This window comes from Haliotis rubra, unplaced genomic scaffold (genome assembly GCF_003918875.1).
Source record: "Haliotis rubra isolate DU_JTF1 unplaced genomic scaffold, ASM391887v1 Scf647, whole genome shotgun sequence".
Taxonomy (NCBI): domain Eukaryota; kingdom Metazoa; phylum Mollusca; class Gastropoda; order Lepetellida; family Haliotidae; genus Haliotis; species Haliotis rubra.
The window spans coordinates 144575-159536 of record NW_025767354.1 but is presented as its reverse complement, the minus strand read 5'-3'; the positions used below and the strand labels follow the sequence as shown (position 1 = coordinate 159536).

The 14962-nt window shown below is 40.0% G+C and overlaps 1 protein-coding gene across 1 annotated transcript in view; it reads right to left on the bottom strand.

Moving 5' to 3' along the window:
- Nucleotides 1-6110: 6110 nt before the first annotated feature.
- LOC124256987 overlaps nucleotides 6111-14962 on the bottom strand; it is a 44671-nt gene continuing 35819 nt past the window's right edge. The window contains exons 14-24 of the mRNA XM_046690953.1: nucleotides 14496-14532; nucleotides 13740-14006; nucleotides 12717-12764; nucleotides 12253-12431; nucleotides 10938-11124; nucleotides 10611-10730; nucleotides 9982-10136; nucleotides 9376-9504; nucleotides 8722-8836; nucleotides 7997-8090; nucleotides 6111-7155 (exon numbers count right to left, since the gene is read on the bottom strand). Coding sequence (XP_046546909.1) covers nucleotides 7020-7155; nucleotides 7997-8090; nucleotides 8722-8836; nucleotides 9376-9504; nucleotides 9982-10136; nucleotides 10611-10730; nucleotides 10938-11124; nucleotides 12253-12431; nucleotides 12717-12764; nucleotides 13740-14006; nucleotides 14496-14532 — 1467 coding nt within the window. The 3' untranslated portion in view covers nucleotides 6111-7019. The remainder of the gene's footprint in view (nucleotides 7156-7996; nucleotides 8091-8721; nucleotides 8837-9375; nucleotides 9505-9981; nucleotides 10137-10610; nucleotides 10731-10937; nucleotides 11125-12252; nucleotides 12432-12716; nucleotides 12765-13739; nucleotides 14007-14495; nucleotides 14533-14962) is intronic.

Here is a 14962-nt window from a genome sequence, read left to right as displayed (position 1 = left end):
CCTTCTGCATTACCCAGAGTGCCAGAAGGGCTGTGCTCCCGGTGTAGAACCCAGGCACTCTCCTGATCTGCGCCAAGAGATCAGGAGGTACCAAACCAAGGTCACTAAGAAAAATGGGGAGCCTGACGACAGTGTGCTTGGGATGCAAGCGAGACATTTCAAAGGCGAGGTCCGCATACTTAGTATGCTTTTCCTTAATCTTGCCAATCACATTGGTGTCAAAAGGAACAGAAAGTTCAATGATATATACTTGGCGCATAGAGACACTGTGCATACAAAAATTTAAAATCTAAATTTATCAAACCTGTGTAGACACATAAGCATTTAAACTCAGAGATTAGTGACATGTATCCAACATGCATGCACGTGCCACGTTCCGTGACGTCAGTGGGTTCGTCCTTGAAACGTGCAATACGTTGTTGCACGTGCATTCCGGAAAAGAGAAACAGAGCAAATGAATGCCACACAATACTGTCACTTTGGAAAGCTCAACACCCTGCCCTTGCGATCGTTCAAAAAATTAAAGCTAATGAAACGCATAGCATGCCAAGGCTCACGTCTGCAAAACGTCATGAGGCCATTGCGATGCTCCGTGGGGGAATGTCTCAACGACAAGTGGCTGCACATTTCCACTGCCACCGGAACACCATTTCTGCACTGGTGAGACGCTACCAGAACACAAATGACGTCATCGATCGGCCACATTCTGGACGTCCACGTGTAACAACGCCAAGACAGGACATATGGATACGGGTGACCCATCTTCGCCTCAGGTTTCAGACTGCAGTGATGACTGCCCGAACCATCCCAGGACTTCACCGTATCCACCCCAACACAGTTCGACAACGTTTACGTCATCACGGGATCATACCACGACGTCCCGCCATACGGCCTATCCTGACACGACGTCATCGACAAGCTCGCCGAATGTGGTGCCGAAATCATGTCCGCAGACCCTTGTTTTGGTGGAGAAATGTTGTTTTTACAGATGAGTCCAGGTTTAACATTTCCCATAGTGATGGACGTCCACGTGCCTATAGACGCGTGGGAGAACGTTTTGCACAGGCCTGTGTCTTCGAGAGGAATCGCTTTGATGGTGGTTCTGTAATGATTTGGGGTGGAATAACAGCACGCCAAAGAACTCCGTTGGTGATTGTTCAGGGCACGTTAACTGGTGTGGGCTACAGGGATCAGATTCTTCGACCTGTGGCAATTCCTTTTCTGCAACGTCATGGCCCTGGGTTAACATTCCAATAGGACAATGCAACACCACAACGTTGACTTACTACCTTGGCCTGCACATTCACTGGATCTCTCCCCGATAGAGCATGTTTGGGACGAGTTGGATCGACGTCTACGCCGTCTTCCTCATCCGCCAGATAACGTCCTTGACCTTGCAACAGAACTTGGGAGAATCTGGCGTGACATCCCACAGGCCTTCTTTGGACGTTTGATAGGCTCTATGTGTCGTCGATGCACTGCTGTTCTCAATGCCGATGGTGGACATACTTGTTATTGAGGTTGTGACATGGTCGTTTGACCCCTGTCCCGAATTAGTACTCGTGACGTCATTGTGATTGACTTTTCAATTGAAAATTCTCCCGACCTGTTATGGTCTCATAATCCCTCCATTAAAGTTTATATGTACCTTTCACATTGTTATCGTACTTAGCAACTGGGATAATATTTTGACAATGCACAGTTTCTTTATGTGGCTGGTATATATAAATTCATTGGCTTTATCAAAAAGGACAAGATCACGTTTTTTGGCTGGAATTCTTCTGAGGCTGTATATGGGCCTATTCCAGAGAAGTTTGAAAGCATCATTTTCCATGACGCCCTGGACATGTTCAGGGTCGTACCATGGATGAACCTCGGAGTCAAAGCCACAGGCATGTCGTAGACAGTAGTAAAAGCAACGAGCCATGCCATCATGTCGTTTAAGATATGCTGTTTGTGCCAAGGAAGGGCATCCACTGACAAGGTGTTGACAGTCTCCGTGAATTCATTGCAAAGTCGACATTTCATATTGATATTTTCTTTAAGAATCACATTTAGGCGATTGCGAGTGGGAAGTGACTGGTCCTGAGCAGCAAAAAGAAAGCCCTCAGTTTCACATTTAAGACCAGCCGACTTCATCCAGGCGAAGGAGTCGGTGGGATTGCTGTTCTGTTCCACACACTACATGTACACACGATGCAATGGCTTCTCAGAAAGCTTCTCCACAAAAGACCGACTCTGAGCAGACTTGGTGAAGGACTTCACCTGGTTTACTCCCATCGCTGTACCGTCCAGCAGTACATCGCCATCAACAAAATCAACCTCAAATCTCAGATTCTGTCCAATAACCTTGGCACGCTTAAAATAGCTGTGGAATTCCTTGCTTTCATCATGAGTCTTCACATGCATCACTAGAGGATCATCCAATAAATAAATATGTGCAAAAGTACACAATAAAATTCTATCATGAAGAGCCTCCACATTAATCAAACCCCGACATCCAGAATTGATTGGCATATATAAACGGTTAAGAGAGGAACGAGGGTGGTGGGCTCTGTTATCAGACATGATCCTTCTGGTCAGACGGTCAAGACTCTGGATGTCTTGTTTTGTCCAATCAACTACTCCAAAGGAATAGGAAAGGACTGGCACAGCATAAGTATTGGTGGCTTTGACTTTGTTTCTAGCATTTAGCTCTGAGCTCCAGATTTTCTTTGAAAGAGATTTGTACTCGGCCCGAAGTTTGTCTTGAATCTGGGCATTCTGGAGCTTGTCTCGAACTTCCATACCAAGATAGGTGTAGGCCTGATCTGCCACAAGATGCTCAATCATTATTATTATGAACTGTATTATTTGTAAAATATGTTCATTTCAGAGACTAGCTGTTACGGCCATTTGCAATGCACATATTGTGCAGCATTGCCGTTGCAACTATTATTTTGCAATATTGTGAAGGTTCAAATAGCATGTACCCTCCAAATTTGTGAAGACAACGAAATCTCATTTTTCAAACACCGATTGTCCTTTCACTTGTGTTTCGGGTTTTACGCTGAGAGATGTTATACCGTTGTTCATTTGGACGGGTAGGATTCAATATAGGCGCCATCATCCATGGAGCACATACATACCAAGCCTTGTTCAAATGAATTCAAATCCTCGTCACGATATGGCTGCAATATTGTCGATGTGACATTAAATTATAACTCATTCACTCATTTAATCTATCTTTTCATGTAAATCAGGGTAACTTTTGTGTAGGAAGTTTGCTGTATTTTTGTTTGAGTTTCGTGGCAAGTGGTAAGTTTGCCAAAGTAATTATGTAAATGCGTACTTTCTTGGCATAAGGTTATCATGTTCAGAGTACTTTTGTACAAATTTTCGCAATGCTCGCAATGTTTCATTGTATTTCAAATGGTTTAAGCAGCATTTTTTAATATTTTGTAGGCCATGTGCTTTTGCCTTTAGAATATATTGTTTAAAGCGCTCATAAATATTTCTGCAAGTTTGGCAGTAGAGTCATTTGCTCAATTTATTAAAGTTAAATTCTGTTGGTAATTATGTGACTTATTATTTCCTATAACGTATTTAGATTTTCTATTTTATTCAGTAAATCTACTGTAAAGGCAACATGAATAAGAATTTGAATAAGAATATTGGAACATGAAATAAGGAAGAATTAGAATTTGGAAATGGAATATGGATTGTTGAAAGAGAAGCAATATGAACTATCTACTGATTACGAGAAATTAGAGTGAGTTAAGGTTTAAAGTCACATTGGCAGTATTTCAGCCATATCGTAACTATAACTACAAAAACAGTCCGTTTGAGTCAGAAACGGACCGATGAATTGCAAATTTTAACATTGTACAAAATTGCCACAGAAATATTAATAGGACATATGTTTATCATTTACTAATACCCAACAGCTTTGTTATATTTGAAAAGTTTCCGGACTCCACCAAAAACGTTCTTTAAGAAACTATCATCATTGAAAACGCAAAAGTTGTTATCTGTCGCGGCGGGGTGTCCTGCTTGACTGTATAGATTTTTCCATCACAAGGGATAAATATTTCAATGTCAAAACAGTGAAGGATCTGTTTAAAGTTAACTATCAATTAATTATTGATTTTTTAAAAGAAATAGAATTATTAGATACATTTTGATAATATGGTTTGTAAATAGATAAGTATTATATTATTGGTAGCTTGGATTAGTAACTGAGATTGTTAGTGGCTGTACCCTCAAAGGGGGGTTGAAGTATCGTAAAATGATTGTCCTCCTGAGAGGGTACTTAAGTCCCAAGACTTTTAAAGTCAATTTATACAACCAGGATTTTTAGACGTAGTTTTCTTGTTATTTCAACAGCTGAATGGATGGTGTAAATCCAACTAGGGTCCATGCAGGTAGCAAAGGTATTGTAAGTCCCAATGGTCCCTAGTATGGGGCTCTACCTTCAGTTGTTGGAGATCTATAGCCTGTTTTCATATTGTATTTTAATTCTAATTGTGATATTCGAGTTGTTTTACTGTCATTTGACGACATGTTTATATGATAAACACATGTTTCATTTCAATGTCAAATATGTTCTCGTCACGATATGGCTGAAATATTGCTGATGCGACGTTAAATCTTAACTCACTCACTCACTCTTTCAGGGTACGTTCATGCATGTTGCAAATGTACTGTAAGTCTCCATGGTCCCTAGTATGGTGATCTTCCATCAGTTGTTGGCAATCTATAGCCTGTTTTTTTTAATATTGTATTGTCATTTATACTTAAAATATTATAGATTTAAATACTAGTTACTAAATTTATATCTGTGATAATCTAGTTGTTTTGCTGTCCTTCGTTGACAGGCTGAAATATTGCTGATGTGATGATAAATATTAACTCAACCATTCACTCATAATTCAAATTCAATTGCCACAATTGAAATCCATTACGTATAACCCTGATGTAACATCAAATCTTGAAACTGTCACCTCCTGGGGCGGTGGGGTATCCTAGTGGGTCATGCATTTGTTCGTCACGCCGAAGGCCCGGGATCGATTCCCCACATGGGTACAATGTGTGAAGCTAATTCTGATGTCCCCTGCCGTGAAATTGCTAAAAGCAGCGTAAAACAACACTCAGTCATACAGTCACCACCCGGTGGTATTTATTGAAATAACGCATTTGTAGAGCAACATTCAGTTACAAAAAATGTTGTCAAACAACATGCTTAATGTTGTCAAACAACATGCTTAATGTTGTAACACTGCATTGCTGCATTCGCTAACCAACATCTGACTTTTAAGGAAAGGCGAAGGTGTATATTAATCAACATGTAAGATAACGCAATAGAAACTGATCACTTTTAAATGGTTTTACAAAAGTTGAGATTAATGTATGCATCTTTATAGTCAAAACTATTCATATGCTAGAACTGCGTGACAATTTAAATCAAAGTGTACTGTAGGTATTTTATTGATGCAAGTAAAAGACATAAAGCTCTTAAAACACAAAGATTCTGAACATGATTTTCTCCCACACCACACAGAGCGAAGACAACACATACACTTAAAGGTCACATGCAACGTAAAACACAACTCTGCAGATTCTGATACCTTTTGGTATGGACTTACAGTAACAAATGATCAAGAATGCGAATTCAACTTATATAGTTGAAAAGTAACGCGATGAAAAAATCCCGCGAAACCGGAGTTCAAACGATTCATTAAGTTCACCCCAGCTGGGATGACAAGTGGTTTCAATAGCTGTGCTGCACTGCGCTCATGGCGCATGCGCAGTGAAAATGTGTCGGCCTGCCTGTCCTCTAATGACAATATGCAATACACAACTTCGATCACTGACCACATGCAATTTGAACTTAACACCTATCAGGCTATACACCAAAAACAAAACGCATTGATTTATGGCTCATGCACGCAAGTTCTGTCTCTGCCACATTATGTAAGTACACAGACAGGCAGGTGTGATACTTGTACACATGACATGTTATGGTGTCTGTTGACTGCAAAATGTTATACACAAAAATGAGCATGTATTTACAAAAAACAACATCTCTATACACACACAAAGAGCCCTGAGTGCATCGGCAAATGAACCAGCCAATGAAAGGCTTCGTTACACTTGAGTGCACGCCCACCCGCTTGTTTTAATTTTGTTTTAATTATGTTGGTATTTTGTTATTTTTGCATGTGACTTTTAAACTAAACACTATGTTAAGACCAATAAAATCGATAAAACCCTTACTATAATCAAAAGAACGAAAACTATACTGAAAGTCCATTGAACGGCTATAGCAATAAACCCTGTTTAGAATCACTATCGGGATTTGATAACATGTTGCGAAAGGGTGAGCGTACCCAGTACATTCCGCGGGACCAGTCTCAAATATACTCTTAAAAAAGAAGGGGAACTTGACTTTGAATTTACGATTGAAACAATTTGGATATATATCGGAGTCAATCAATGTTGATATGACAATAATGAATGTTTTGAGTGTGCGATGCCACTTGCACTTCCTTATGACCATAGTTGTTTGTACAGTTATCACTCTTGAACGATGATTCGTGTATGACGTGAAATTCGCATGTGTACAAAACAAACACTAAGAACTGTGTGATCAAGATGATTGTCAAAATAAATAGTCTACAGTGATTTATGGAGCTTCTTGAAAACCGTCAAAATCAAGAATAACACCCCATGCACGTGCATCGCATGCGTTGTGTTTGGGAATAGTGATAAAGAGAAATGGTGGTGCGTTCTTAAGATATCTGTCTTTGAAAAGTTTGTTAACGCTTATACTTCCTATTCAAATTGACAGTTCAGGTTCCCCTACCTTTTTGGAAGAGTGTACATTCAAACGCAAGACAATAAATGAATTTCTCGACACAAAAAAACGTTATACATGTATTAGTCTGTATCAGTGCTAAAGCTCTTTGCAAAGTTGTGAAATATATTCTCCTTTTGTAGCACCACGGAGGAATGGTCGGAGAAGCTTGCCGTCATCACAGCTATCGAAGGTAATAATACGATTCATCGTGGGCTGGACTTAGGCCAAAGGACTCCTCCAGTTTCCCCACAACATCCGCAAACGTAGGACGCGCTTCAGGACGCAGCTCCCAGCAGCTGACCATCATGTTGTAATGGCTGAAACCAATGACCAATATTAGAAACGCATGACAGGTCCGTGTATAAATATGCATCTCTAACACATCCATCCATCTTCCGTCACAAGGGATAAGTATTTCCATGTAAAAACTGCTACGGATCTTTTTACAACTGTTAATTTTCATTTAATCGTAAAATTATTGTCCCAAAACATTCAACGTAAATTTAAATCTACCAGATTTTTAAAAGTGTAAGTATTATTTAGTGTTGGATAAATTTGACTATAATCGCAAGCTAAAGAAGATCTGATATAGATCCAGCTAGGGTCCATGCAGGTAGCCAAAGTAATGTAAGTCCCCATGGTTCCTAGCATGGTGATCAGCCTTCAGTTGCTGGTGATCTATAGCCCGTTTTTATATTGTACTGTTGTTTATAGTGATACTAGCGTACTAGTTTTAGATTAAGAGCTGTGATAATCTAGTATTTTACTGTCCTTCGATGACAGGTTTTTACGTTCTAGATTTATTGATTTGAATATTGATGCAAAATGTTCTCGTCACGATATGGCTGCAATTTTGCCGATGTGACGCTAAATATAAACCATAAAAATGACAAACCAAGAAAATTGAAGTAATTATTTGAAAGGACAACATAACAGAATGTTTCACGAGTTCCATTTGAGTTTGTGTATCATTTCAAGAAGGGCTTGCCACAAAGATGTGACTTGCACCTCTTTGTCCTTGTGCAATATAAAGGTTAAAACCGAATGTAACCGTAATTTAAGTCAAGGTGTTGTAAAACCCATCTCATCGCATAGCATTTACTCATTACACACATTACACATTGCACATTGCAAACAACGTTTTCATCAAACACTCACATATCTGCAGAATACTCAGGTCTGGGGAGTCGGTAACCGTTCTTGATTTTGGCAGGGAGATCTCTGCTGCGAACGTCAGGATATGGCACCTGGCCTGGTATTGATAAGGATTAGTAGTATAACAACCACAAGGACATTGATGAATCAAAAATGGCATTTCTGTCCAGCTGTAAAGAGGTCTTTGAAGGTTGCTCTAACAAAAGTGTTTCTAAACATACATTAATGATTGTATTCAAAGCTGTTTTGTATCTTAGTAAGCACACACATTACACATTCAAACCGATAGTTCCAAGTGTTGTGAGCATGTTACTTGGACCTGACCGAACCATAACTGTTTCATTTTCATCTCGCGGACTGAATGTATTGATGATTCAGTACACATCCACCATACACATCCATTTCAACATCAATATCATCGAGATATACATTTAAGTCCACCTCTACGTTCATCTTCTAGTGGGATTTCATAGCTCCGAATTTTAGCTTCACAGTTAGATTAACCAAACAGGTTCAGAACTCAGGTCAGATTTTACAATATTCCTGGAGTGGTATTGCTTCAAATTTGTTATAACAGGACAAAACTAACATGCCTAGGTTAACATTCACAAACACATCCATTAAGTCTACGTCCACGATAACACACTGCCGTACATACACACCTAGGAATTTACCTAATTACATAAGAAGTGTCAATGCAATTTCAAGAATATATTTGTCACACCTACCCATGCTGAGGATCTCCCACATAGTCACCCCAAAGGACCAGATGTCACTCTTCTCATTGGCTTCCTTCAGAGAATGAATGCATTCAGGAGCAGTCCACTTCACGGGGATTCGATCCTGTGAAAGCAGTTTGATTTTTGAGAGTATTAACTGCATGGTTTGTTTTAAGATGTATTAATGTTAGTCCCCTACGAATGGGACAATACAGAGAAAATCTTCATCCACATCCACATTTTTGTCCTTGTCCTCATTCTCTTTCTTGTCCACATTCTCTCCCTCGTCCTCTTTGCCATTCGCACCCACATCCACATCAACGTAGACTTCTAGTTCAGCTCACATGATCAATTTTGCGTAGCGTTCCATTCCACGTCCACGTGTCGTCTTCATCCATACATACATTTGAGTCATCGTGACGTTGATGTGGACGATGGGGTAATGTGAGAAACATTCGCTCGTCGATTTGATTCACCGCGTAGTGCTATGCCTGCCCCAACCCCCATCCCCACCTCCACCCCCACCCCCATCTAATCCACATCTACGCCCACATCCACATCCACGCCCACATCCACATCCAAGCCCGTGGGATTTCCAATGTGAACTGTTGCACTTATCAAACATAAAAATGAAATACATGGCTTCTGAATCAGTCGGCTTACCGCTTTTTGATTGGTTATGTTGTCATCGTCGTTGGCGTCGTCCATGCAGCTCGGGCCAAATCCACTGACCTTCACCTCGTATGTAAATGTCAGTAGGCAATTCCGAGCAGCCAGTTTGCGGTGAACAATCTATACAATAAAATAAACATATTATTGGAAGATACCCCTGTGCAAGTTTCTCTGTATGAATGAGCACGGACGACACAACGGTAACAGTCCTTGTACGTTGGCTTGCCAGAGTTCGTTCGTCAGAGGTCGGATTCCTTGAGTTGCGCTGATTATGACCCTTCAGTGGCATACGCGAAGTCGTTAGTTTCAGCACATTGGTAGGATCCACCACTAAATCACTTTTTGGTTACATTCCTATTAATCTGGAACACAGTTAAAAAGTCGAAAATATGTCGGGCTAACCCGAATTAACCAGCGTTGTGTCAAGATCTTAGCTCCAATTTAGTCATATGGTTATATAATTTGAAGGATAGTCTTGAAGTAAATGATAATTAGCAGAAACTGCTTGAAGGGTGATCCTCACAACTGTAACTGAATGCCTGTTATGTAACAGATGAGCTTTAAGAACGAAGCATTAGAAGACACATTAGCACGTACGTCTTTACAGGCCAGGAATTCCATTCCTCGAGCAACACCCATGGCAAACATCTGAATTCGTTCCAGAAGGTCCATATCCACGTTTTCCTGATTGTCCTTGAGCCACGTGTCCAGCTGACCATTCTCACAGTACTCCAAGACCATCACTGGACCGACTGAAAGAGAGAGGGACTGGTTATCCTGCTATACTGATATACCAGATGATAAAAGCTGTATTAGACTATGAGGGAGTTTGTTTCACGCAAACCTTTTGCATCATTGTCTGAAAAAGATCGAAACTGCCCTAGGGCAAACTAGCATCACGATCATGGTACAGGATCAACCGATGTGAGATGAGTGAGTGAGTGAGTTAATATTTAACGTCACATCGGCAATATCTCAGCCATATCGTGACGTAAACAATGTATACAATAAAAAAGAAAACATTTGGTGAGTAAAACCTGTCGACGATGGAGCAGTAAAAATACTAGAGTATCACAGATATAACATAAAACTAGTAATCAAATCTAAGATATTTTAACTATACATGACAATACAATATAAAAACAGGCTATAGATGGCCCGATGTGAGATGAACTGGGGTCTATCAGATAGGGCAAACATATTTCATTGGTACAACTATTACTCACGTTCATCATTGTTGACAACAGCGCCGAAAAATTTCAACACATTGCGATGTTCACCGACTTGTGTTGCTGCAAAGTTGATCTTAGCCATCATCAGCAACTTGTTTTCTTCATCTGGTGTGTCTGTAATGATAGTTAAAGCCCTTGAAGCAGTTCAGTTAAATCTGGACATTCGTCGTTTCATTATTCTTGGTGATACATACATATTCATATAATCGGTGGATGAGTGAAGCAGGAAAACTTAAATTAATTTAGATGAATTCACAGCAAAATCTTACTTGGTACATTAATACATCTTCACTGATTGTGTTATTTGTCCACCGTGAATACCTTTGATAACCTTTGCTGCCACTTCGCTCACTGTTTTGCCGGACGTATGCGAAGCCTTATATATACGTGCAAATCTTCCGGTGTGAAGCTTGTCCTCCAACGTGAGGTCTTCCATGGATATATGCCATGTCTGAGTAGAAGCGAACGTCATGCATCCGTAGAGGTAGATGTCTTCGTCGTCATTGTTCTTCGTGAGATACAAATATTCAAACGATCAGTGTGAGTGAGTTTAGTTTTACGCCGCACTCAACAATATTCCACTGTATGGCGGCAGTCTGTAAATAATAGAGTCTTGACCAGAAAACCCTGCGATCAACAGCATGAGCATCGATCTACGCAATTGGGATACGAGTCAGCGAGCCTGACCATCCGATCCCGTTAATCGCCTCTTATGACAAGCATGTGTTTCTGAAGATCAGTTCTAACCCGGATCTTCATAGGTCAGTTGATGGGTGAAGGAGGAACTGATGTCGAGTTAAGGCATCACCAACAGGACGCAAGCTTCTATCTTCAGGGAGGAATATGTATGAGTGGTACGCCAACCATTGCCCACTTGCAAGCTAGTACACAGGACAACAGAATGTAACTGAGAGTACTTTAGGCTTTGTGACAAGTGGCACAATACTATACTTGGTATAGTTGCTTTCTGGTACTGGACAGTACAGAATCAATTGAGTGATATATGTAACTGTCCTTAGAGGATTGATTTGTGATATCAATAATATTGGTGCCATGCTTCAGTTACACGTAATGAGGCCTCTCAGTACTCATAAAGTTATAAACTGGAAACCAACGCGAGCCACGGGAAACTTAATAGCTGCTGTGATTCCTCTACACCTGGGATATGGTATGGGAGACAGCTGACATCATCCTGTCGTATGTCTTCTCAGGGAATAATGTTCTTTTTCCCCGTATTGAAACTAATTTCCCATCGATACCTGATGCAAAGGTCCTATCTTGATAAACATGATCGTCAGACGTGTATTACCAAGGATAGGTACGATCATGGAGTAATTTCCCAGGACATCATCAAATTATTCTTGACATAAGCAAAATATAGAACCGTCTTTAGCATCTTAGAATGTCATTTCTGGCATGGTTTGCCCTTGTTTTCTATCGTTATAAGCTATCGCATGTCAGGAGTTTTCAATGAATGGCCCGGAATTCATTCCCTGCTACTAGACAGAATTTGGTTTGACCTTCAAATATCGTTTTTCTCACCCGATCCTGACGCAAGTATCTACCTACCTGGGACATATTGATGGCAATAGTTATATATATATGCTTTAGTTCATCACCCACAATGACTACTTACCATATAGGACACTGCTTCACCTCTATTGTTGGGTATTTTAAGATTGTTTGTGATCCTCCCGGTGACGTTTTCTTCACGTCGACTTTGTCTGGCCTCCCGTTGCTTGATCAGCAGCGCAAGCCTGCCCGTCCTCCAGAGATGGAACACAGCTCCAAGCACCGCCAGTATCAGAAGAAGCACTGGTGGGTGCAAGTGGATACATTACTCAAAGAAGGTACCAACAGTCAAATACGGGGGGAAAAGAATCAAATGTTTCTCATCGTGGTTTGGATCGTTTAAGGTGTTCACAAATCTATACCTATGTCCCCGTATTTAAGGAGTTATGTGTCCTTGCCTAATCAATGTTTCATGGCTACTGACGAGTTTTATGTTCCGGCTGCTCCACAAATGTCCATTTCAAATTCGAAATTTATTATGCTTAAGAGTAATTTTCTATACGTTGACAAAACAAGATCTCAGCTTACATATAACGATCCCTGCTATAGCTCCAGCACCAATGCCCGACAGATCCACTGAAAGAATACAGGTGATGCATTTGAATGTTGTAATGTGTGTTTTACTGACAAAACTGACAGGAGTCACACACAGTGCACTGGAGTACCCCGAAGACAGTACAATATACACTCTTAAAATAAGTAGGGGAACCTGAACTTCCCATTTGGATAGGAAGTGTAAACGTTTCCAAACGTTTCAAAGATAGACATCTTATGAACGCACCGTCATTTCTCTTTATCACCACCCCTAAACACGACGCACGGGATGCACGTGCACAATGCAGTAGCCCCATACACGTCCATGGTGTGTCATTCTTGATTTTGTTTTCAAGATGGTCGATAAATCACTGTAGAGTATTAAGTTTGGCAATCATCTTGCATCACACAGTTGTTAGTGTTTGTTTCTAGTCGGGTTTTTATGTTTGAAAATGAAACTGCAAATGTCAGATCATACGCCAATCATCTTTCAGTGGCGATTACTGTACAAACAACTATGGTCATAAGGAGGTGCAAGTGGTGATGCACTCAAAACATTCATTATTATCGCATCAATATTTACTGACTCCGATATATCTCCCCATTTTTTAGTCGTATATATGAAGTTCCCCTACTTTTTAAAAGAGTTTTGTTGTCGCCCTTTGTGGCGTAATTCTACAGATAAAGAGAGCCGTTTTGGTTTGATGTCAGTACCTTATGTTTCTTTGCGATGTTCTCATTTTGTCTCATGTTATAATTGACGCTTTTCATCGATGACAGGTGTTATTGTAGTAATGAATTGATTATTTCATTTTGAATGCGAGGGACAGTGTGCCCTATTTCTATGTCTAATTTTAATTTTAATTTCATGTGTTCCACGTCCATCAGGCATTAACAGGTAAATTACACATATTTACGAACTTAAAGTTATATCCTTCCATTCTAATGGTTAAACTGCACCATATCCATCGTTAGATGTTCGATGAACAATAGGCAGTTCGAAAACGTAGTACTTACACGTTGTAAAAGAAGCAACTTTTGGTACACTCTTCATCTCTCCATATTCTGCTGTAACAAAGACCTTGTACTCAGTGTCGGGTTCAAGGCCTACGATGTCGTACGAGTTAGCTTCTTTGAACACCTTTACTGTATCAGAAGCCCCAGTGTTCCATCTGTAGCTGATCAAGATGGCGGTCCTCTCGTAGCAGCTGGGGGCGTGGTCCCATGTCACACGCACCGTCGTTTCCTTCACCCTCTCTGTTTTTACATTCTCAAGGCCAGAGTCTGGAAACAAATGTTCAACAATCGTCGAACCTTCTCAAATCGAATAGAGCCAAGTAGAAAAAGATCCAAATAAAAATGTAATTTGTAACATTTCCGCATTTTTAATTAGATCCATCTTTGTACATGTATTATACATGATTTCGATGTTTCTTTGTACATTCTTGCGATCTTGGTATTTTGTTGTAGTTATTTGCATCTATTTGCCTCATGTACCAACGTTGGTGGTTTCTCGAGAAACCCAGAATGCCCGACATTCAACTATGCCACAAAGCCTGGCCACCCAGTCATTTTAATACCTTCTGAGATTGCTAAGGACCGATATTTCTTAGTCTGTATGTTCACTGATTGGAGGATGGTTTTAGTGTGTGTGTCATCATTATTAAATGTGAGTTTATAGAGACGTATAGCACCCCAGTAAAACATACTGCTAAGTGACTTAAAGCTCAAATATCTAATCAAATTTGAAATTTGAATAATGATTGCACTTACATGCTTCCGTTCCGTTGAGCTGCATGAGATCCCGTATCTATGATAAGTCCATACAGTTATAAGTATTCGTTTTACCAGATTTGATTTGAGGTAAAAGAGCAACTCGTAGAATACCTATATTACTATGGAGGGTTGATTTAATTTCGTAAAGAAAATATGTACTTGCATCACATCATTACAATGGTTGAAAGAAGTTTTCGTTTGATAATATACAATCACATTGAGAATATACGAGAGCTTCCAGTTGAAGTCGCTCACTAAATATATTTCACAATCTGATAAAGCAAATAAAAAAATACAAAATTCTGGTCTCTTTTTAAATTCGGTCCTATGATGTTTCCTCTTTGTGGATAATATTGCAATGAAGCGGCATGTATTTAAGAAATTCATTTACAGTTTTCTTATTAAAATGTGTATATGTGCGGACTTGGTCTTGTCGCTATATGGCTGAAACAAAGCGGATGCGA